General features: G+C 38.9%; 2 protein-coding genes across 3 annotated transcripts; one reads left to right on the top strand and one right to left on the bottom strand.

The window, feature by feature from the left end:
- Window positions 1-2,767: 2,767 nt before the first annotated feature.
- On the top strand, window positions 2,768-13,823 carry LOC137872947 (recoverin-like). 2 transcript variants are annotated; one of them, XM_068711486.1, is made up of 5 exons: window positions 2,768-2,832; window positions 3,619-3,722; window positions 8,523-9,107; window positions 12,004-12,115; window positions 12,959-13,823. In XM_068711486.1, exons 3-5 carry the CDS (start codon window positions 8,727-8,729, stop codon window positions 13,042-13,044), a joined length of 579 nt encoding a protein of 192 aa, XP_068567587.1. In that variant the 5' UTR covers window positions 2,768-2,832; window positions 3,619-3,722; window positions 8,523-8,726; the 3' UTR covers window positions 13,045-13,823. The 2 variants fall into 2 exon arrangements, with proteins under 2 accessions (XP_068567587.1, XP_068567588.1); XM_068711487.1 differs by lacking the exon at window positions 3,619-3,722 and having other exon boundaries at window positions 2,773-2,832.
- Window positions 13,824-17,492: 3,669 nt separating this feature from the next.
- On the bottom strand, window positions 17,493-23,163 carry si:ch211-232m10.6. The gene is made up of 7 exons (XM_068711485.1): window positions 22,968-23,163; window positions 20,950-21,146; window positions 19,586-19,634; window positions 19,095-19,253; window positions 18,629-18,740; window positions 18,097-18,366; window positions 17,493-17,619 (listed from the first exon to the last, which is right to left on the bottom strand). Exons 1-7 carry the CDS (start codon window positions 23,161-23,163, stop codon window positions 17,493-17,495), a joined length of 1,110 nt encoding a protein of 369 aa, XP_068567586.1.
- Between the last annotated feature and the right edge of the window lie 238 nt (window positions 23,164-23,401).

The following is a 23,401-nucleotide window of genomic DNA, read 5'->3' on the forward strand; positions in this document are numbered from 1 at the left end:
TCATTAGATCCGTTACAAAATGAACATATGTCAGATCAGACAGAAAGAAATGGTGATTTGTGGCACTAGTGTCTTGAAATAGGATTTATGAAAACAAAGTATTTATGACTTCATTATTAGTTGGAGATTATAATTAAACCTTAAAAAATAGGAAACAACATTTTCAACACCACAAAGTAAAGTAGACTTTATTATGATTTGTAGGGAATATTCATGTGAAACAGTTATTAGATATCTTAAATGTATTATATATGAAAAGTAATGTTGACAAAGAAAGTAGAGGGAGAAAAAACAACTTTTTAGGAAAAATGTTATTGATATAATATATTAGTGTCAAAGACCGTCTTTGAAGTGTATTATCAGATACATATCAGAGTCAAAGATTTTTACAGATGGGATTTTTAATATCTATTTGTATCACTCCATAAATCTGAAAATACTGTCGACAGTCACAAATGAATCTATTTCCTCCATGTTTTTATGAATAGAATGTAGTATAAATGAGTCTCTGAATGCTATGTGAACAAAGCCCTCTGTAGAAACCTTCAGAACATAGAGAGGAATGAAAGTGTAACGTTTGGTGTGTGTAAGAGATACTGAAGTGAAGATTTCTGGATCAGAGTCTGAGAAAAAACTCATTTAGAGAAAACGTCCTTTAAAGAGACGTTTAGTTAAATTACAGACATGTTGAAGACACTACAGGTGAATAGGGTAAAAAGATTAACTAATAGATATCACCATGAAACTTCACCAGTTCATTACTGATGTTAAGATGATTATTTATTGTATTACAAGTTTTATGAAATGTTATATTTGAATATGCAAATGAGGTATTACCTGATGGTAACGTTTCATTAATTTAAGAGAAATCTACAGATACAAATATACAAAGTAATAAAATAAACACCTAAATGTGTATTTTGGATGTTTTCTTTCTGTTATGGCGGACTAAAATCTCTTAATTGACCAGAGCATGAAACCATGTTTTTTTGCCTGTAGTTTCCTGCCTCAAGCTCCTTTTGGGTTCACTTAAAGTCATCAAATCTTATACTTGAGATTCAGTTCGACTTGTTTTCTGGGCCGGTCAGATCATCACACTTTACCCGAGTTGCCCTCGTATGTTAAAATCCCCCCAATGGATTAAATCTGAACTACAGCAGAAGGTTTCTTTACTTTTATTAAACCCAGGTTTGCTATAAACTCCGATTTTTTTCTCTCAGGTTATTCTTAAGATACTTTGGTTCCGTTACTCAACAGCTCTTTGGTTCTCAGTATGTAACCCCCCCCCCCCCCACCACCACCACCACCACCACCATGAATAACCTCATGTGAACTGAGCGTGAGCAGGGTATTCCCCTGCAGACAGTATTTGTAAAACTAGTAATGGGATTACGAGGACAGCGAGCATGTTTTCACCGGCCTTGCTTCGAATACTGATGGGTGAAATCAGGACGTTGGCCTCAGAGAAGTCAAGACTCAAATTCAAAATGTCCCGTGTGACTCCTTGTGAGGCGAAGTGACGATTAGATGGTTCTACAAAGACAAAAGATCTCCAGGAAAACATCAACGTTTTGCATTATCACTTGACGTGTTCACGTTTCCCTAACAAGCGGCCAGTGGTGGAAGAAGTACTCAGATCTCAGGTGAAAGTATTAGTACCACAGTGCAGAAATATTCTGATACAAGTAAAAGACCGGACTTTAAATTCTTACTTTAAGTAAAAGTGCAAAAGTATCATCAAAATATACTTGGGGTACCAAAAGCGCTCCTTATTCAGAAAGGCCCATTTCAGAATAATATAATACACTGGTATAAAGAAGAATAAAATGGAAATACTCAAATGAAGTTTTTGTACTAAATTGTACTTCAGTACAGTACTTGAGTAATACAAGTGAGCGTTTGAGTCTCAAAAAAAAAGGTTGCAAAGTCTGTGTGTTTTTTTGGCTTGTTTTAAGCAGCTATAATCAATATTTTTTATATTAACAACTGATCTAGTGACTAATGTTAAATGTGTCGCTCATAGTGACAAATATATAGTCAAACTCACAGAGAATCGTCACCAGACTCAGTTTCCCTCAGCGATACGGAGCATTTTAGCGTCTTTCAGCCTCGTTGTTTTGTTTTAGTTTGGTTCACTCTCTAGGCTCTCATCGGCAGGCAGCTAGTGACCGAATGTTGTAAACATTCACCATGAGTTGCTGGATGTGTGAATACGTTTACCAAATCAGCTCAAAAACAGAACATGTGTCAATGTTGTGCTCGCAAAGTGGCCACAAAAATTAAATTAATTCAAGTTTAATGAGCAAATAACCAAAGCTGTCAACTTTTAAATGGTATTTGGGAATTTTCTATCGAAGAAGACTAAAGTAAAGTTTCATATTTTACGGTCGCGGTGCTCCAAAGTCATGAAGATTTTTTTTGTTCAAGCAATTTTTCTTCAATCTCGTGGCTGACTGTTAATCTGACCTCCCTCCTCTCCCTCGACTAGTATCCACATTGGAAGCCATGATGCCCATTAAGGTGTGTAGATTAAACGTTCCTATTCTGGGAATAGATTCGTCAAGGTCGGGCCAAAGGCCTTAGATAATACTTATCAGCCTCGTTCTGCTCGCCACTGATTTTCCATTCCCTGTGTTGACTCTTTGTCTGCTTTGCATCGCTGCCAAATCCTCCTTACGCTGCCTAACACCACCACCTTTACTGCTCCCCCCCCCCCCCCCTCTTTCTCTCTCTCTCTCTCTCCTTCTTTTCCTCCATTTTAATCCTCCTCTCGTTGCAATTAAAGGATTCTCTTTCCTGGAACTCAATGCAAACAAGGGTGGGGAGTTAAAGGTGAGATTGAAACAGGTTTGTTTTTTGCACGGTTGGGCTACTTGTTATTTGATCACTTCGAGTGGCTTGTGATAATTTGAACTTTTTTTAACCTAAAGTAAAAAACACAAACAATGGCACTTTTTTTCTGTGACTCAGTGTAACAGTCGTAAAATTCAGCAAACTGTCTCAATAATGTGCGTTGTTACCAGGAGGCAACCTCTGGTTCTGAAAAGCGAAGCCAATGCTTCATGTCTTAAAGCTGCATTCTCTCTAATATCCATCAGGGGGCGACTCCTCTGGTTGTATAGAAGTCTATGAGAAAATTACTCTACTTCTCTCTTGATTTATTACCTCAGTAAACATTGTAAACATGAGTTTATGGTCTCAATCTCTAGTTTCAAGTCTTCTTCAATACAGCATGATGTTCATTTAGTATATTATGGTCCATTTAGAGTCAAACAGACCATAAAGCAGGGTATGCTTTAGGGCTCGACTTCCGATCTCCTCACTGGTAAAGAAATATCTCGAGCCATACTACCCACAATGGTGAAAAAAGAAAGACGTTGCCTGGTCAGCCATATCTCTGGTGATTAGGTCTTCAGGGAAGAAATCCTAAATCCTAGCCTCTCCACAGGCCTGACCTGCTTTGCAAAGGTGTTTTTGAAGATACTTTTTATTGTCTATGACTTTCTTATTTCCATGGGAGAAGAGAGTGTTTTCCTTCTTCGTTTAAAGCTGCATGGTTCCTCTTTAAGAAGCTATTTCACTCAGAAGGTGACATTGATTTTGCACGTCCTTTGGCAGAGCTCCACAAAGCCTCGGTAGCCAGATGGCAAAATCCAAATCACCTGTGGAGCCGCAGGCCGACGGTGCCAGGAGGGAGGCCGGATGCTGAAGTTGGGCCCTCAGTACGTCAGCAGAGGAATTAAGTTGTTTTATTTAATACAGAAGAGAGATCAGCGCTTTGCCAGGACGGCTTACTGTAGCCTAGATGCTGCTCTATAGTTGTCCTGAGATAAAGCAATGGGTGTAAAGGGAAGTCTGCAGTGCAGTTATGTCACCGTAATCAGATTGATCACACATTATAGTTTGTTGTTGTAGTCGTTGATCTGCCTGGTGACATTATCTTATAGGAGTCAGGTTCCTGAGATCACACCTCTGCAAGAGGGTTTTGTGTTTGCAGGATTGAGCCTTTTTTCTTTTCTTTTTTTGCACCGCAGGTGTGAACGATAGTGTGAAGGGTTTTATGTCTCTATAAGTGTCAGCCGACCTGTACAGGATGCACCCCGCCTCTCGCCCGATATCACCCAGACTAAAGGATGAGCAGACACGAATAATGGATGGATGGATGGATTAGTGAGAACAGTTTTATAACATTCTTCTTTATGAATTCCTGCTTTCTACAAAAATTGCATTCCCTTTCAACTCAAAAAATCAATTACATTTAAAGGGAAACATACGGTCACAGTTTTTTAACACACGTGGTAAATGTTGTAAACTGAACACAAAACAAAAAAATTACCCAAAACTACTTGGTTATAGGTTTAGATTTACAAGCCGGCTCAAAGGCTGCAACATGAATGGGAGAACAGACAAGTTAAAAGAGATACATATGTACATTTATTTGAAGAATATTTAATCTAAACCAAAGAAACATGGAGAGTGAGTAATCAGTGACGTCCGCATGTAAAAATGTCTGAAACAAACTAAACTTAACAGCAGCCGTGTCAGCCGAGGAAGAGCCCGTCAATGTTCAGGTGGAGAGACTTTAAAGCTGGAACCGCACCAGGCTCAGGTGTGGCTCATTAGCTGACGATCAACATCGTGAAAGACAGCAAACAGGACGCAGACCCCCAGTGGAAGGGAGGGGGTCGTCACTTCAGTAAAAAGCATCACGGTTTGGCTTAAAATGACAACAAAATTTAAACAAAACAAAAACTGCTAAAGTACTTAGTGTGAATAGTTTTATAAAATTATGATGGTCCACTCCTGTTTCTTACAAAATTACATTCCGATACAACAAAAAAAAAGCATATTTTTTCCCGGATTACGGTCACAGTTTGTTAACAGTTTTTAAACACATGGTTAATGTTCTTAAATTAAACAAAACTAAAAATGTCCCCAAAACTACTTGGTTCAGTTTAGTAAAGAGCATCATGGTTTGACTTAAAATGACAACAAAGTTTAAACAAAAGAAAAATGCAACTAAAGTACTTGGTTCACTCGGGACATGGCCCAATGTTTTTAGACCCGTCCACCACCCAGACCTCTTCCCTATGTGAACTTCTGCGGACTCATTTGAAACTTTTCCCTCGGAACGTAATTCACAATGCAGTTTCGTTGTATGGGAACGTACTATTTTTGGAAACAGGGCCGGACGGTAAAGTGAGCTCTTTGAAAGAATTTGTTTTGTTTACTTTATCATGGAGATGAAAAACAATTTACGTTTTCTTAAAAGCACATCAGAGGTGCATTAAATGACTTACACTTTGTTTAATCATTTGCATAATCAAGTACTACTGGCAAATCTTCTGAGTGTTTAATGGATATACACAGTCATTATATTTGGAAACTCTTCTGGAATTGAATGTCATCGGAGGGAAATCTGCTCCTGCAGGGTAAAAGGGATGAAACCCACTGTTATACAAACGAGTTACGGTAGAGAAAAATGTGAAAATGCGAGTATTGTTTTGTTCCTGCTACACGTCTGAGTGATGAATTAGCAGTAAACTTACTTAAAAAAACCAGGAGCTACAATAAATTGAGCTGGCAGAGAGGTGACAGACGACAGAGGGTATAAATACCACTCGGGTCAAGACCCCTAGAGTCCTGAAGAGTTCAGACTTTTCTGTGTAGTCTGGTTTAAGGTGGAGCAGATGGTGGATGAGCGGTCAACTCTCCTTTAAGCACATTTAAATCGCAGAGCCACTCGCCACCACTCGCTGGAATTAAACTGTTAAGTCTTTTGCCTGCCTGAAGGTCCGAGGTAGTTTGGGGAAGGACTCACTTTTACTTTGTCACTTCACTTGATCGGGTTTATTTATACGTCGGATGAAACCTGCAGCGGGCTCGTAATCAGGCAGCGTTTCGGTGCCAGGTCAGTTGCCTTGTTTTCAGCTGCAGCCCCGAGACAAGAGTCGAGCTGCAGGCCGATCCTTGTAGTCCGTTTTTGGTCCGACCTTTTTAACCTGTCACATGTCAAACCTCCATCTTCCCTGTCACGAGATCTCACAATAAGCACACAATAACACAGAGTGTGTTTGTACATTGAAGCAGTTGACAATACTGGCAATAGTGACGAGTTAAATATCTTTAAATATAACCATTCAGCAGAAAATCACATCCAACTCTTGATTTTACTTGAAAAGATGTAAAAGACTCTTAAACCACTCTTGGACCATCATGGGACACTAACGCTCTCCAAAGAAGCTTTTATGAACTCAAATCTTCAGTTAATTAATTTGGAAAATTACATTTAATGTTAATTTAGTGAGTCGGACTAAAAATGGAAAAAAAAATGTTCTTCTATTTTCTAAATTTTATTAAGTCAAAATGTACTTTGTTTACCAAGCTTTATATAAGCTAAATGGCATAACTGAACTTAACTAAGATAAGCTAAACTAAACAGAAGTCTATGTCCTTTAATTAGTCTTAAATATGCCCTAAAAAGAGACCATCTTGCAACGGGATTACAATAAATAAAGTGTGTGGGAGGTTGACAAAGGCTCCTTCCTCACTTCCTTCCCCCTTACTTCGTGTGCCCTTGCTTGCACCAGACCCACCATCAAACTCCAGCCTTCATCTTGATCTCAACTACACATCTGTGGCGTTTCGTTCCTGCATCTTGCACAGTTTTGACGTAATCACGGTCACAAAAATCACACATGCACGCAGCCTCAAAAGATGAAAACAGCACCAGCATCGCTGGTAACCAAACTAATAAATCACGTTGCATATATTTGCTAATTATTCATAATTGTATAATCGTTTTGTTGAGATGAAGTTGACTGTGATGAAGTGCTTACTAAAAGTAAAAGTAGGAATGCCACAGTAGAAAAATTCTCTTTCACAAGTAAAAGTGCTGCATTTAAATGTTTTACTTTAGCATCAAAATATACTGATGTGCCAAAAGTAAAAGTACTCATAGTGAATAGATTATGTCATAATAATGTATGTTATTGCATTATAATTAATGATGCTTTAAAGGTTGAGCTAATTTTATTTATTTTAAATATTTCTTTTCCCCCTGGGGATCAATAAAGATTGTATTTTGTATTAATCTCAATCTGCAAAGTAAGCTATCAAATATTTAAAACACCTTCTAGATAGACACTTGACTATATGAAAAAAATAGAAGAAGAAGCTCAGGGATTCACATGGTCGCTGCTGGAGGCTCTGCGTCAGGGGTGATCCACTTTAATTGACTTATCTTGACAAGAGGAGGCTGACTTCCTCTTGCACACAAACACATCGTCCCTGTTGGTCCTGGACTCCTCAGCTGCTCTCACAGGTAGGAAACAAACATGAAATATCACCATCCTTAGGACTCGAGAAACTGAACGGCACATTGGACCTTTAGACGATTTGACTGTTGGTATTGGAGATATTTATCTTAAACTAGGTTCAAGTGAGATTCGTAGAGGCATAACAAGGGAAGAGAAGACTTTTAATGGATGAAAAGTATCAATGTTTACATTAATTGTTTTGTTTTGTTGTTTGATTGATTGTTTTGTTCTCCATCAACATTAATGTACCATGTGGAATTTGTATAACTTAGATGATGAAAAGAGAAGACTTACCGATAACTTGTTAAAAGTGTTTTACATAATTATCAATTCATAGGATATACGTAGTTGACAGACAGGCGGTTTCTCATAAGTGTTCGCCTTAGTTGTCACGTCTGCAGGAGAATCATTAGAAATGTTGTGTGTTGTATACATCACCCATTTCCCCATCTTTCTTCAAAGATAATAACTTAATTTTATAATTGTCATGGTTATTTTTTACCATTCCATATATTTAATTTAGAAGCTCATTCCATTTGGATCTTTTAAAAAAATAAATTGTAATTAGTTTAATTGTAGTTACCCTTATCACTGGGAATAAATGCAAATCTTCCTTCTTGATCTCTTGTGGAGATAGTTGCATAAATGGGTTTATTTTTTTAGATAAATTATACAAATATTTACAGCTCTCTTAAAATTTTCCCAAAAGCCAATTTTGTCTGAACATGACCAAAATATGTGATTGTGGTTTGCCTTTTGCTCACCACATTCTGTCCAGCATCTTGAAATTTAATTTTCTTTGTACTTTGAATTTGTGGTAATTCATTTCTTTATCCCCAAAGATTTGTTTATACAAACCTTTAGAAGCCCACATTTTTAAGGTCTGATCAACTTTGCTAAAGGAAAGGATGGATCAATTTTTATCACAGATTATTTTCTTGTCAAAATGTGTCAGGTAACATAATTGAATGGCTTATCGAAATTTACTTTGCTAAGAATAGGTACCATAATGCAGTCTGCTAGTTTTAAAACAGCAAAGGTTAGAGAATTGCGTAAGTGTCTGAAGCACCACACTTTAAATGTCAATAAACAAGCACTCCAGCCATTACCTGGGTTAACCCTTGTCCGTGACACCTCTTGCTGGTATTACTAATGGTTGATTGGCTTAATGAGCTTACCAAGCGGCTTCTGCTCTTTTCACAGCATATGCTTCTGTGGACTGAACAGTAGGCCACGACCAGGATCAAGAGGGATACTGCAGCCATACCTCAGGGATAGTCTTCTGTTTGTCACTTTGACTGAGTAGAGGAGGCAACTCCCTAGGTTGAAGCTGTGTGTTTAATTGCTTTAGAAGAGGACAAATTCTCACTTATATATAACTCTAAAACATCCCCAACACCATCAACAATGGGTAACAGCAAGAGTGGCGCTGTGTCCAAGGAGATTCTGGAGGACCTGAAACTCAACACCAAGTTCACGGAGACTGAGATTGCCCAGTGGTATGAAAACTTCAAGAGGCAGTGTCCAACGGGGCGCATCACAAAAGAAGAGTTTCAGAACATCTACAGCAAGTTCTTCCCAGAAAGTGATGCCCAAACATACGCCCAGCACGTCTTCCGCTCCTTTGACACAAACGACGATGGCACACTGGATTTCAAGGAGTACATCATCGCTCTTCACATGACATCAACTGGCAAGACCACCAGGAAACTGGAGTGGGCCTTCTCGCTGTTCGATGTGGACAAGAACGGATATATCACCAAGTCAGAAGTCAAGGAAATCTGTACGGTGAGTTTTAGAGAGAAGAAAGTGGTGTAGTAGCCTTGCAAACAACCCGTTCTTGTAGTTTGCTAACTGTTTGGTTTCCAGATATTAAGGGAATTGCATGAAGGAACAGTTTAGTACTTTGAGTAAAATTGAAACACGAACAAGAGTGAAACACAACAGTGTCATCTGCATAGAAGTTGATATTAGATCTCACCAGTGATTAAACTGGGGTTAAGTGGGAGAAGGATACTCTGTATATCTTAAGACCGGAACGTATTCAAAACTTTGGTGGAAAAGACAGTCAAATTGATTTGTAGATGAAGGCGTTGATGAAAAGTGAGAGAAAAACATGGGTGGATGGGTTAGATAGTAAAATGCTTGGAGCTAAGGAAGATCATCATTTGCTGAGCTGTGTGACGTGAAGGAAGTTACATGTACAGTATTCATAGGAGATCACAGGAGCATATTCTGTTGAAGCATATCATCTTATGAAAAGATGTTGCTTTATTTGGGTGTGCAACTCCTTTTTTTGTCATTTCTGACAGCATCCTTAGCACCAACCCACTTAATGACTATTTTGCATCTCATGGTATTACCCTTGTTAGGTAACTCAAGACATAAGATTAGACTTGATTGATTAATTGATACTGATAAACAGTTTAAGGGCTAAGCCTACCAAGGGCTTTGGAGTGAGGATGGGAGGATATACATAAATATAGAATTAAGAGAATGAAGAGTGGACAGGGAACTGTTCTCATCTAATTCTAACAATTTTGGATCAAGAGAAACATAACATGGTAATTGTTAAAACTCAAATTAGAAAATGAAACCAACGTAAAGACTCAGTCTAAACCATCTCCTGTTTAGAGAATGTGCATTGGCAGAAAAGAAATGAAGTATAGATAACTTTGATAGATGCTTTGGGAATGTCACATACTGCATCTTTTGGTGGTTCTGGACAACGGTCAACATTGGCAATTTAGCAGAACTTAACATTATAGTGAATAATAAATATTATATCCTGAAACATTTTTTATCATTAAAACTTTTAAATTGTCAGATATAAACTGAACAAACATTTAATTTGAAAATAATGCACCTTTAATGACACTATGTTGGCTGATTATACATGCCTGACTTCAAAGCCTTTTTCCCAATTAGTTTTAGAGAGAAAAATGGCAGACAATTACATAATTTTATATGTATTTCTTGAACAATGCGTCTCTCATGACATGCAACAAAATGAATTGCCCTGGCCATTTCCTCACTGATGATTTTGTATGATGACAGATATTTAACTGAGGTCAGTGGGATTTATTTTTGGCAAAGCATGGTATACCGTTCTCACTCCAAACTAGTTAAATACCAACACTTTGTCAGTGGCCCTCCTCGTCTCATACCGACTCATTGAGGCACCATTTAGTGTCTGCATACCCATGAAGCTGCTGTTTATTTCCCATGAAGGCAATGTACGTAAGTTATATAACACATATACTTATTTGAGGTAACGAACGTGCTTGTTTTAACCCAAACTAACACTCTCTTCCTCAACCTAACCAAGTAGTTTTGCTGCTTAAATCTAACCAAGTAAAACTAAAAACCAAGTAAACCTACTTAGGAATTCAAGACATTATGCAAGTAAAGAACAGAAACAAACACATCCAAAACAGATGCTAGTTGATGCTTAGGTCCATTGACCAAGCGTTGGTATTTGACGAGTGTGGAGTGAGAACATGTTGGCATGGTGGGGAAGCTCAATGCAGCAGTGTAAGTAACATCAAATATAGACAGAAATCAATGTCACATTAGACACATGACTAATAAAACAGACATTTTTCAAATATTACCGCAAGACGGAATTTACAAACACAATTAACAAGATTGATACAAATGGACTCATTCAGGCTCAGAAAACACGAAGAATGAATTGTTGTGGGTTTTATATCTTGTATGTTATTTTCCGTTTTGTATTGGTATGGACCCTCTTAAATGAAGTTGAAATTGAATCAAATCAAAGCACTACAAAATAGCTAGAAAACCCTTATATGTGAGTTTTCCTGTACCGATGTGAGGGTCCCGGGACAGAGGATGTCCCATGTGTACAGATTGTGAAGCCCTCTGAGGCAAATTTGTGATTATAGGCTATAAAAAATAAATTTAATTGAATTAAACAGTAAGAGATTTAGAAAAATAGGGTTTGAGAGAAAAAAAAAGCCAAATGCTTCTTCAGTCCGACTAAGATATTTTATCACTGATTTGACAGCCTGGCCATTTGTTTTTGATAATCTTTTCTTTAAGCCCTGCCAATGCAGTAAAAAGTGAGTTAGTACTTTCAGTATTCACTGCGCTGCCAATCTCCTGTAGTTTTTGAGATTAATAAATGTTGAAATGTAAAATGCTTCAGATATTTATACAATCTGTTAGTATTCCAGAAAATGTCTTTTATGTCAGTTATTAAGGTTAAAAAAGAGACAAGAACCCACAGACAGGTTCCACAGTATAGCACTCAACGACAATTACTATATTTTTGAGGGCTTTGAAATCTTGTTTTCCACAGCAGGCCTATTCATAGACACCACATTTATATTCTAAAGATTAGAGGTCATATAATCACAGAACAAAGAGGAGTTTGTTGATTAATCTGTGGCACCATGGCAGTTTGTTACCGTCTCTTGTCAATAGACACATTAGCTAATAGATGAGGCAAAATGGTTTAGGATAAAGGAGGATATTGGTGAGCTGGTTTCTCTCTGTTTGCGATCATGAAATTTAAATTCAGACGAGTAGAATATTGGTTCTGACTGAGAAAAGTGAATCCATCTTGTTTCAATACTTCTCTTATCCAATGGAAAGGTAAAATTGAATGCTACTCTCTTATTGACCAGTTTGTGTCTTCTTTTTTATTTTTCCCTAACAGGCAATTTTCAAGCTGATTCCTAAAGATGAGCTGTCCACTCTGGCTGAGGATGAAAACACAGCTGAGAAGAGGGCAGATAAACTCTGGAATTTCTTTGATAAGCGTGAAAACGGTGAGATATAACAGGGTGAACGGAGACATGACTGAATTGATTTTGCTCTGTCCACCGTTTGGTCAGCCATCACAATGATCTATTCTTCCAAACAGCTTGGTCTTGGCTGGATGACTGTACAAATTAAAGTCCAACCACCTGTTTATAGTCCAGTGTTGAGTAATACTTCACGTCATGGGATTACAGGATGGATTACTGGCCTACCTGGATCTAAAAAGAGACACAAAGACACACAAAACAACTACAAAGAGATCCGAAATGATCCTAAAGAGACGCAAAACAACTCCAAAAAGTCCTAAGATGTCCACAAAGAGAGACAAAACAACTACAAAGTGACATATATCATCTACAAAGAGACACACAATGACCCCAAGGAGACACAAAACAACCTCAAAGAGACACAAACTGGCCACAAAGAGACGCAAAACAGCTTCAAAGAGACACATAATCCATTCATGATTATAGCATTCCACTAGAATAATAATAATAATAACTTTATTTATATAGCACCTTTAAAAAAAGAGTTTGCGAAGTGCTTTGACAGACAAAAGCAGCAAAAGCAAGGCAATAATAACAATAACAGACAGCTCAGTGAGACAGTCGATACAATACAAATAAACTAAGAAATAAATAAAATAAAGTAAATTTAGTAAAATAATGACCCCTTCCTTTTCCATTCTCAACCCTGTGATGCATCAAGACAGCACAGTTTCTACTGGCTGACCAGATTCTCCAGTCTGTTTACTCTTGAAAACCTTTAACAAGAGTCTTTCATTTAATGTAATTTTAATGACGTGAACTAAACTTCCTCTTTTCCTTCTTCATTTTCTTGTCTCCCTCCAGAGCGAGTGGCAGAAGGAGAGTTCATCCAGGGAGTGTTGGACAATGAAGACGCTCTTCGTTTGATTCAGTATTCGCCTTCGAAGTAACTCCTCTGCAGATTCTTCATTGCACCTGTCGTTCACACTTTATTCCTTCAGTCTGCAAACCGTCACAAAATGTGGACACGCAGCAGCTGTGACGATAACGCCCCAACGCTCAAAAAATTAAATATGATGCAGAATCTCCTCCAGGGTTTTAATTACATGTTACCAAAGTATGCAAACTGTCTGAACAGCTTTCTTTATCATACTGTAAATAACATAAATGTAAAAAAACCTCCATGTCAATCTAAAAACTGTGAGACGCCAATATTCCCTAATACACGTCACCTAATTGACACTTTCCCACATCTAAATTAAAACATGTTACTCTCTTCACTGAAGTTGCAATGGATGAAGCACATACTGTCTTTCTGAAACTGTCTGTGTTTAGATTACATATCTCGCAATAATGTAATTATGCAGGTGTGTTGTAGCAACTCAAGCACACAAATTTAATATGCTAACATGTCACGTGCTTTAGTTAAAGTATTATCACCATGAAAATGTTTCTTTTGTTTCTCTTTTGGGCGGCCTAGTCTCTCATTTTACTCTGGGATGTTTTTTAAAAGCCTGACCAACATATAAGGGCATCGAGGTGTAACTGTACCCTTGTTATTGTCTTTTACAGTGTCCAGTTCCTCCATGTGGCACAATCGTATATGTTTGATGTTCTAGTTTGCTTAAATCGTGCACATTGCAGAATAGATTTCCGTCCTTGTACAACTGCATGTCAAAAGTGTTGGCCCTTGACGATTTATTCAATAAATCAAAACCATGAAATTGTCATAAAAGTTAAGATGTCAAGAGTCTTCTTTTTCATTGTTGTCTCGCTTTTAGCGTTAATTAAAAACTGGGATTGTGGGACTAGCTTTGTTTACAGTTATATATTTTTATATTATTATATGTATTATAAAGGCCTTTGTCGTTTCTTTCAATTCTTCGTCTCTGGTCAGCATGAAATGTGACTAATGCTAGCTGACATATAGAACAATTAAAACTTGTCAACCCGTTTTTGTTACCCATTCGCCACCTCTACTTCTTCTTCTTCTTCTTCTTCTTCTTCTTCTTCTTCTTCTGTGGAAATACAGCCATGCATAAAGCCTCCACCAACTTCTTAGGAAACTATGCAGCCTAGTTTATTCCTACACGTTCTCATCCCAACTCGTCACATACTGGCCCCTTGGCGTCACTATCTAACGCATCAAACTATGACGCCCCACTACGGTCCCACTAAACCGGCTGGTAGCGTTGTGAATTCAAACAAAAAACACTTAGTTATGTTTAGGAAAAACATCATGGTTGGGCTTGAAATAAGTCTGTCATCTAAGTGAAACATAAACAATGTGACATAAGTCTGGAAAACACGTCCCAAACATCACTAGTGTGACTTTTAAAATAACTCAACAACACTTTGGGACATGAACACGGGTCTACTTGTTGAAAATCTTGTGTTTGTATGACCCTCACAGATTGTGTGGGTTTTTACAGTCTCTATACTGTCTATACTACAGATGCTAAAGGGTGCCCTAGGGCGGGACAAGGCATCGGTATTTGACACCCTGGGAATGAGAACGGCCTGTTTATTCGCTCCACACCAGCCTGATTCGTATTTCTTTTTTGCAACATTTAAAAAGGTCGCTTAAAGTGCAATTGGGATTCATCCTCTGGGAACCACGAATGTCTGCACAACAACTGAACCAACATTGCATCTCTTACTGCAAGAGTGTCTAAAAACAGCACAAAAGAAGTCTGCCATCATTATGGCACCAACCTTCAGGTGCGAATGACGCCGGTCTACAGGAGCTCAAGTCAATCCCCTTTTTGACCTGTTTTTACAGCGTAAACCTGCTTTCACAGGTTAATCTCTAACAACAGAGGAATTCAATTTAAAGAACTGTCATCTAAAGGATAATCTACATACCCCCCGGCTTTGATAGGTATGTTTACAGCGGGATTAATCACAGTAACCAGGACACTTTTTCTATGTTGCTGCTTAGATGGTGAACAAATACGTCTAGATGGTCAAAGATCTGAAAACATTTTAATGATTAATTATAAGGATTTTTTAAATTATTATTTTGCGTCTGCAAAATATGTAACTCTTGCTGATATATTTTAGTATTGTGGTCTTAAAAATAAGAGCCTCCCAAAGTCTCCAGATGTTCGTAGTTGACCTATTTCATTCAAGACAAACACATCATTTATAAAAGATAATCATATTGTTTCATAATGAGAAGATCTAGTTTTATCTCTTAATCCACTTTCTGGGAGACATCTGATGTGGTTTTTTGATGTGTATTTCCTTCTTTGTGAAGCCAAAATAATTTCTAGGAATCTTGTACTAGTTCACCAAATAGGAAATATATTTTAGTGGGTTTCTTCCAAAAATTAAATAATCACCTCATTTTACCAAAAACAACACTTGAAACTCTTCTTGTGGAACTTCTTTGACTTTGAGCAAATACATTCTTTATAAGTGTGATTCAAAATATGGGATAATTGGGAATAAGAAGCTGCAAATAGAAAATTCTAAATAAAAGGAAAAAAATACAAGTGTTAGCTGTTGGAACAAACAGGACAAATACACACTGAAAAAATAAATTAATTAACCCTTTCATGTTCCACAGGTTGGGTTGTTTGAACTAAGTTGAGTGGGAGGCTCATCTTACATAAACTGTCGTATAATTCCATTTAATTCACATTTTTAATTACTTTCCACATACTGCTTAGTGACCTGCCTCACTATATCATCTCTCTCTCTCTCTCTCTCTCTCTCTCTCTCTCTCTCTCTCTCTCTCTCTCTCTCTCTCTCTCTCTCTCTCTCTCTCTCTCTCTCTCTCTCTCTCTCTCTCTCTCTCTCTCTCTCTCTCTCTCTCTCTCTCTCAATCTTGTTCCCCTGACTGGGGAGATTATTGACATAATCTTCTGCCCAGCATTTGAAAGCATCTGTCTTAATGTCCAGAGCCCTCTGTTAGCCGTAATCTCGTCTTCTTCATTCACTTTTTATCATTACTTTCTATACAGGCAAACATAAAACAACACAGAATAACTGGGTACAAAGACTCCAAACCAGGTATTTAGGCTGCAGGTAAAATAAATCCTGATAATGTTTGTGAAGAGTCTTTAAATGGCACAGAGCTGTGAAACGGATGTAAACAAAGAATTGTTTACCATGTTGCTCTCTTGTGGACAAAACCTACTAAATGTATTTAAATGAAAATATAAATATGATCAAAGAAGCTTCATTTGGTCCACAGTGATGAATTCAAATTATGATTTAATGGAATCCGTGTATTGATGAGACATCATCAGACAACGTGGTTTTTATTTTATTCATCACCTTATACTGGAGGGGATTTTCATCTATTCATGCAAATCATAGATTTAAAAACAACAAACACAACAACAAAAATAACATCACCTACCACAGTCATGGCCACAGTTGTATCATTACCATCTCTCAACCTTTTAAATCTATATTTGAACACATCCTCTCACACATCTCAATCCCTGAAGAAGTCACTGTGCGTAAGGCTGTATTTACACGAGCAAAGTTTTACTGATCTGTTGGTCGCAAAATGTCATTTTGTGAGACAATCCTGGAAGACAATTGTCATTGCATAGCATCAAAAAACGTATTTCTGTTGCTGTATTACAAAAAAAATAAAAAATACAACTTAAAATGTACTAATGCAAGTATTTCAACAGAATGTAAAATTGTAGTAAAGTCTGTAGTAATGCCTTCTGCTGCCTTTACCATATTTAAAAATTTTTTTTTTACAATTCAATCTTTGTTGTTAAAAAGAGGCAATAGTTCAAACATTTTACACAATGTTTGTGTTTTGGTCTTCCTGTCATTCGAACTGCTGGCAAACATTCTATAAAAGTGAAAAAAATAATAATTAGGAAATTAGTTTCAAAGCATCAACAAGGGTTTGAGGGTGCTATTGCATGTTCAACAGATACTAGCAGCAAAGTTATCAGCAGAAATGGGTCGTTACTAGTGACCGGCTAGTTAGAATTAACCCCTTTTTGTACCTTTTAGCCTCCGTAAACCCTGATTGTTGTGGTTCTACTGCTGCACATAGACTTGATGGTAGAGTCACCACTTTATTAACCTCCCTCATAATAAAAAGTTTGCGATAGTATGATAATGTTGCTCCGTGTCTGCTGGATGTGTGAGTGGGCTATTCTCTGCTTACTTGTTAGTCGTAACAATGTGATAAACCATCTGAGCATTGAGTTTGCTTTGGAGTCCTTCTGCCCCCTAGTGGTCCAAATAAATCAAACGACACTGCTTGAAATGATCATTGTGTAACTTGAAAACAGTCCAGACAAACAATTATCTTTCTATCTATTATTTTAAACCTCATATAATTAACATTTTTGAAGTCTTGTTGTCTATAATACAAATCCTGACAAGATATTGCCACAGTCCTCGGTCCTCCAAAGTCTCAGCAGAGTGAGTCCTCTCTCTCCTCCTGCAGAGCGTAATCTATCTCGTCCATCTCCCGTTCGCAGTCTTCACACCCTTCAGCGCAACATCCCTCCACCACCACCATGCCATGAGGGTCCACCAGCCTTCGCCCTCCCATTCCACATCCACCCATTCCCCCAGCTCCTCCCACTGCTCCCATTCCTTCCATACCAACGCCATTTACGCCATAGCCGACCAATCCCATTCCCCCAGCTCCTCCCACTGCTCCCATTCCTTCCATACCAACGCCATTTACTCCATATCCAACCACTCCCATTCCCCCAGCTCCTCCCGCTGCTCCCATTCCTTCCATACCAACGCCATTTACTCCATATCCGACCACTCCCATTCCTCCAGCTCCTCCTACTGCTCCCATTCCCATTCCTCTCATTCCAAGCCCATTCCCTCCAAAGCCGAGTACTCCCATTCCCCCAGATCCTCCTGCTGCTCCCATTCCCATTCCTCCCATTCCAACTCCAGCTCCTCCAACGCCACCCATTCCCATCCCAATGCTCACAGCTCCCACCCCTCCAACTCCAATCCCTCCTCCGCCAACAAGGAGTGCTCCCCCAGCGCCGTACGCCAGGGGACCGACGGCTGGTCCCACTCCTCTGGGCCACAGAGGGTCCATGAGCGCCCCCTGCTGTCCGAGCTGGATCAGCTGACTGACGGAGTAAACACTTCCGCCGCTGGCTCGAACGACCTCCTCGTAGGAGGGGGCGCAGGCGGCGGCGCGAGCGTCCTCCAGCCTCACCCGGGCCCGATGCTTCATCTCTATGAGGGTCTTGGTGTAGGAGTTGAGCGTGGCCACGGCGGCCCCCATGCAGCAGCTGAAGGACAACCACGCCATGCTGGTGAGGGAGAAAAGAGTTGGTAGAACATTTTAAACGGCTTTAATCAGACCTGCATGCTAACGCAATTTGTTGTTTGAAGGTCTGTCACACCAGAAATATGATTCTACCTCCATTTTGGACTCAAAATTGGAGATCAAATCTTCTTTTTGCAGTAAAATCTTTAAAATGTATTGTTTTGCTGCAAAATCTCACAGTGCTAAAAGCTGGTTGTGACCAAGCCTGAAGTCAGATTTTTGGGCTTAAAGTGAAACAAACTTACGCAAAAGACCAGCTGTAGTCCCAGGTCTGTGGCCTCCAGTCTTTGGGCCCGATGCTCACGGTCATCTGAAACACTGTGGTGTACATCATGTGCGCTACCATCCCCATCAAACCTGGTAGAGGAAGAAATAGGCAGAGTTAAAAACAGAGAAAAAGAAGAGAGAATAAGTCTGAATGTTTTGGAAAGAATTATGAGAGATGAAAGACAGCAGCACGAAAAAGAATATGAGAAAATATTTACATCTGGGGGGAAAAATAAAGGAAAAAATAGAGTCATCTGGTGAGCAAAGCAACTCTTGAAAGCCACATTTTTTGTCTGTGTCCATAAGATTGTACTACCAGAGCAAGTTTGCACCTTTTGCATTAATCATTGCTTTGATTTTACGGATACCTTAGCGTACATAATTCAAACAAATACCTCAAAACAAAGTGATGGTTTAAAACATGACCCCCCCCCCCCCCCTCACCTGAGAGGACAGTGCACATGGCGGCAAAGGCGTTGATCTTGAGGGCGTTCATCTCCCTCTTGGCACAGAGGCAAATCACTTCCACACACATCAGCAGGAAGCCCATGGCCAGAAGACCGATGTACGTGAACTCACTGATGACTGAAAGCCAGAGGACGCCTGTGGGAAAAAAATATATACATTTTGTGTTTCCTTAGAAGCCTAAGGCAAGTTGTGACAAGCCAACAAGAAGGGGGATCGGATACTAAGTAATTTACCAAAATATTTTTACTATTGATTACATGTTTTTTACTTTTCATACTCTAGGTACATTTTGTGTACTTAAGAAAGGTTTTGAATGCAGGACTTTTACTTGTAGTGGCACAGTTTGGTATTAGTACTTTTACGTACACGTAAAGGGCCTGAATACTGAATACACTGGATAGTTTGCTTTGGTGATATAAATATTAATTGGAATACAGGTTGTATATTCCGTGTCTTCTGTTACTGACCTTGTGTCTCTCCTGGCGTCAGCTCGATGAAGCTGCGACACTTTTCTTCCTGATCTTCACCTGAAGGAACAATCACGGCAAAGTTATGTTGTTGTTGTGGTAAAATGCTACCTTTCTGTCTCTGAATATTACCACATTGAATTTTTCATATTTGAATTGTACGTCAACGATCATTTAGGGGATTAAAGCAAAACATATGTCAGTGTTTATAGCCACAACAAAAGCTCAAGGATTAGACTTGTGTAGTTTTTTTGGGCGAGATGACATAGATAATCTCTTGCAAATGGTACGTCTTTACTCATTATAAATCCTGAAAACAAAATAGAAAGAGTTGCCTTAAGCCCAGCAGTTTAAATTCCTTTGGGAGAAAGAATTAAACGTCAACCAATCACATTGTCTTATTTTTGTACAATACATGCCAGTGATTACTTTCTTTTTAGGATACCTAAGCTTGCTCTGTGCCTGCTTTCTCACATAATGTGTGCGAAATGTGTGGCTCACCTGTCATTTAATAACAACATTAAACATATATATTGATCAGATTTTGTCGAAAGAATAGCAGTAACGACATGCAATGTGGTTAATGTTGTGAAACAAAAGTTAAGTTTAAGCAGCAAACCTACTTGGTTAAGTTAAGAAAAAGAATCATGGTTTGTGTTAAAACAATGTAACGCAACAATGTAACGCAACAATGTAACGCAACAAGGTAACGCAACAAGGTAACGCAACAAGGTAACGCAACAAGGTAACGCAACAAGGTAACGCAACAAGGTAACGCAACATTGTAACGCAACATTGTAACGCAACATTGTAACGCAACAAAGTAACGCAACAAAGTAACGCAACAAAGTAACGCAACAAGGTAACGCAACGTTTTTTTTTTACTCCACTACATTTTATTTGATAGAATACTTTACAGATGAATTATTTACATACAAATAAAATGTATTGTTGAAATTAAACCATTTCAGATGTCTATGAAATTCCATAGAGTTCCACCAAAGACTCTTTGTCAGTATTACTCATCATCAGAGAGAAACGTTAGACACTGTCGGTGTTGCTTAGCAACAGGGTCACTTCCGCCAACACGGAACCAGTTACAAGTGTTGGATCTTAAGACACTGTCAAAGGTCAGTATTTACTTGTGATACCTTAAGTACCTTTATACTTGAAGTGGTATCACATTGCCTGTCCTACAAATTGGGTAAAGATGTTTCAGGTACTGAACTGGTACCATGCAAGTGCTTTTAACAATGAACCTCTGAGTACAAACCCAGTCAGGTAACCAATGAAAGTTTTTTTTTTGCTCCCGTCGCACACACACACACACACACACACACACACACACACACACACACACACACACCTTCATTGTGCTTCTCACAGGAGAGCCAGAAGCCGGTGTGGAAGTAACGCAGCATGTACTTGTCCTCGCCTGTCTCCCAGATGTACTGGACGGCGTTGGCCATCTGCTTCTTCTTTATCCTGGCCAGCTCCTCCTTCTGCAGCGGAGACAGCGTCACGTTGGAGGGCACCTGCCTGGGGTCCGGTGTGGGGGTCTCTGGACGGAGGAAAGAAATTAAGAAAATAAAGATTGTGAGTAAATGACGGAGAAAGTAGAGACTTTTATTATCCTCAATGCAGTTTGGGATCCTTTTTTTTTTTTTAAAGCATTCTAAGAAACTCTGGCTCTAAATCCCAAAAGGGTCTCCTGTAGTTCACAGCGTGTAACACAATCCAGCCCTGAAACACAGTTCTTTAGGTAATCTGTCATTTTCTATGGAGCGAAAATTGAATGCTACATGGAAACAAATAGGCTTAGTGCTGAGAGATAAGACAGCGGGTGAGCGAATCCAGATAACATGCAGAAGCAGATACAAAGTTCTGAGATTAGCAACAAAGCCGGGATTATGTGAATCTCTGCCAGTCAAGTCAAGTGAAAAATACTTGAATATGAGGTGCAAGAAAAATACTGTGGATGCTATAAAAATCCGTTTTTCTATTTCTGGAGATATTATTAGTTATTCTTACATTATTAATATGCTGTATGTTCCCTGACGGATTAGAGGTAAAATATCAACACTTTTAATCATGCATGTGACAGCAGGCCTTCACGTACAGGAAGGAGGTCAGAGCAAACAATGAGTATATATATATATATATATATATATATATATATATATATATATATATATATATATATATATATATATATATATTTGTGTAAAATACATATTATTCTATTCTTATTTTTGCATATGCAGCTTTATTCACAGCAGCTTTGTGTAAAAGCACGTAGGTGCATTTTTTCATTTTAGACTTTATTTTGTTATTTCACATTCATGAATGAATAAAAAAAACAAAAGTCACAGGGAGAAAGTGTTGGATTGTTACACTGATTTCCTGGAAAAAATATAATTATACTTGCTTTGACATCAATAAGCTGTAATGACAGTCAAACATTAATAAAATCCACCTGCATCAAGTTAAACGTGCCAAAGTAAAGGTCCACTTTGAAAAGAGTTACTGGATCCAAACCATTCTTTGAATTCTAAAATTTCCACCAAATGTTGAAATTTCTTGTTAATAATTAGACAAATAAATAGGATTGTGATGGAAGTACTTAATGAAAAAAAAATATGTACTGTCTGACCAAATTAGTGAAAGCTGCTTTGACACAATTGTGAGATAAAGGTGCTGAATTCCAAATTCAGAGCATATAGCATTGGGGGATTGCCTCCAAATGGTTCTCAACATGGCGACCGCTGAGCTTGCAGTTTGCAGCTAACAGCGCTAACAGTGCAAACAATGGCAACAGTGCTGGCAGAGCAAACAGTGTTTACTTCATGGGGGATGGGCGCTACCCTTCCATGGTGAGGGTCTGGATTGCGTTATCAGCAAAGTATGAGCGCAGTGCAGAGCGACGGCAGTTAGATAGCTAGATAGTAGGACACGCACACTGGTACTCACATGCACTAAAAATGCATGCAAGGCTGTTCCGGATATGCTATATAAAAAATATATAGCATATATTATTTGGGAACTTTTATGTTCCCAAATAATAACTGATCTGGTGTTTTCCAGCCAAAGGTAAAACTGGGCTGCATTTCGTTGAAAAGTGAAAGTTAGTGTAGACATCTGCGTCACATGAAACTGTTGTTTCAACAGCATTGTCATGACGAATTGATTGATGTGAAGTAATATGTTAAAATTCTGTTCAAAATCCTTCACTTTTCTACTAAATTTCAAAAGACCTACAGGCTTGCAAATCACCAAACCTGTAGGGTTCTGTCAGTATCTGGTCTATGGACAAACTTGAGTACCTGAACATCAGGGGCAGCCATGCGGAAATGATAACTTGGCCTTTGTTTCCCGGCCTCACCTGTGGTGTACGGCTGGCTGTTGTTCTGCCCGCAGTTCCTCAACTTGACAGGTGACAGGCAGAGAGGCTTCACCACCTTGTGCGTCCCCTCGCACCAATAGGAGGTGCAGAAAGCCGAGACGGACAGCGTGAGGGCCAGCGAGGTGAGGGAAAGCGACAGCAGGGAGCGGTTACGTCTGGACATGTTCTCCAGCATCGTTGCTTCTCGCCACGAAGAGGACACTCTGGGAGAATTAGTTATGACCAGAGAGTCGGCTTCGGCTTCACTTTGAGGGTTAGAGAGGTTCTGTTGACCAATCGGGAGTGGGCGGGTTTTCCGTGACACCACAGTGGCGAGCCAAGATGAAGCGTGGCAAGTTAGTTGTGCCGATTGAGATTGATTCAAGAAGGATGGTGGAAAGGGGAGAAGAGAGGGGATTAGGGTCAGAGGTCGG

The sequence above is a fragment of the Cebidichthys violaceus genome, unplaced genomic scaffold, assembly GCF_023349555.1.
Source record: "Cebidichthys violaceus isolate CVI_PGR_0920_01 unplaced genomic scaffold, fCebVio1.0.p SCAF_16, whole genome shotgun sequence".
In the NCBI taxonomy this organism is placed as follows: domain Eukaryota; kingdom Metazoa; phylum Chordata; class Actinopteri; order Perciformes; family Stichaeidae; genus Cebidichthys; species Cebidichthys violaceus.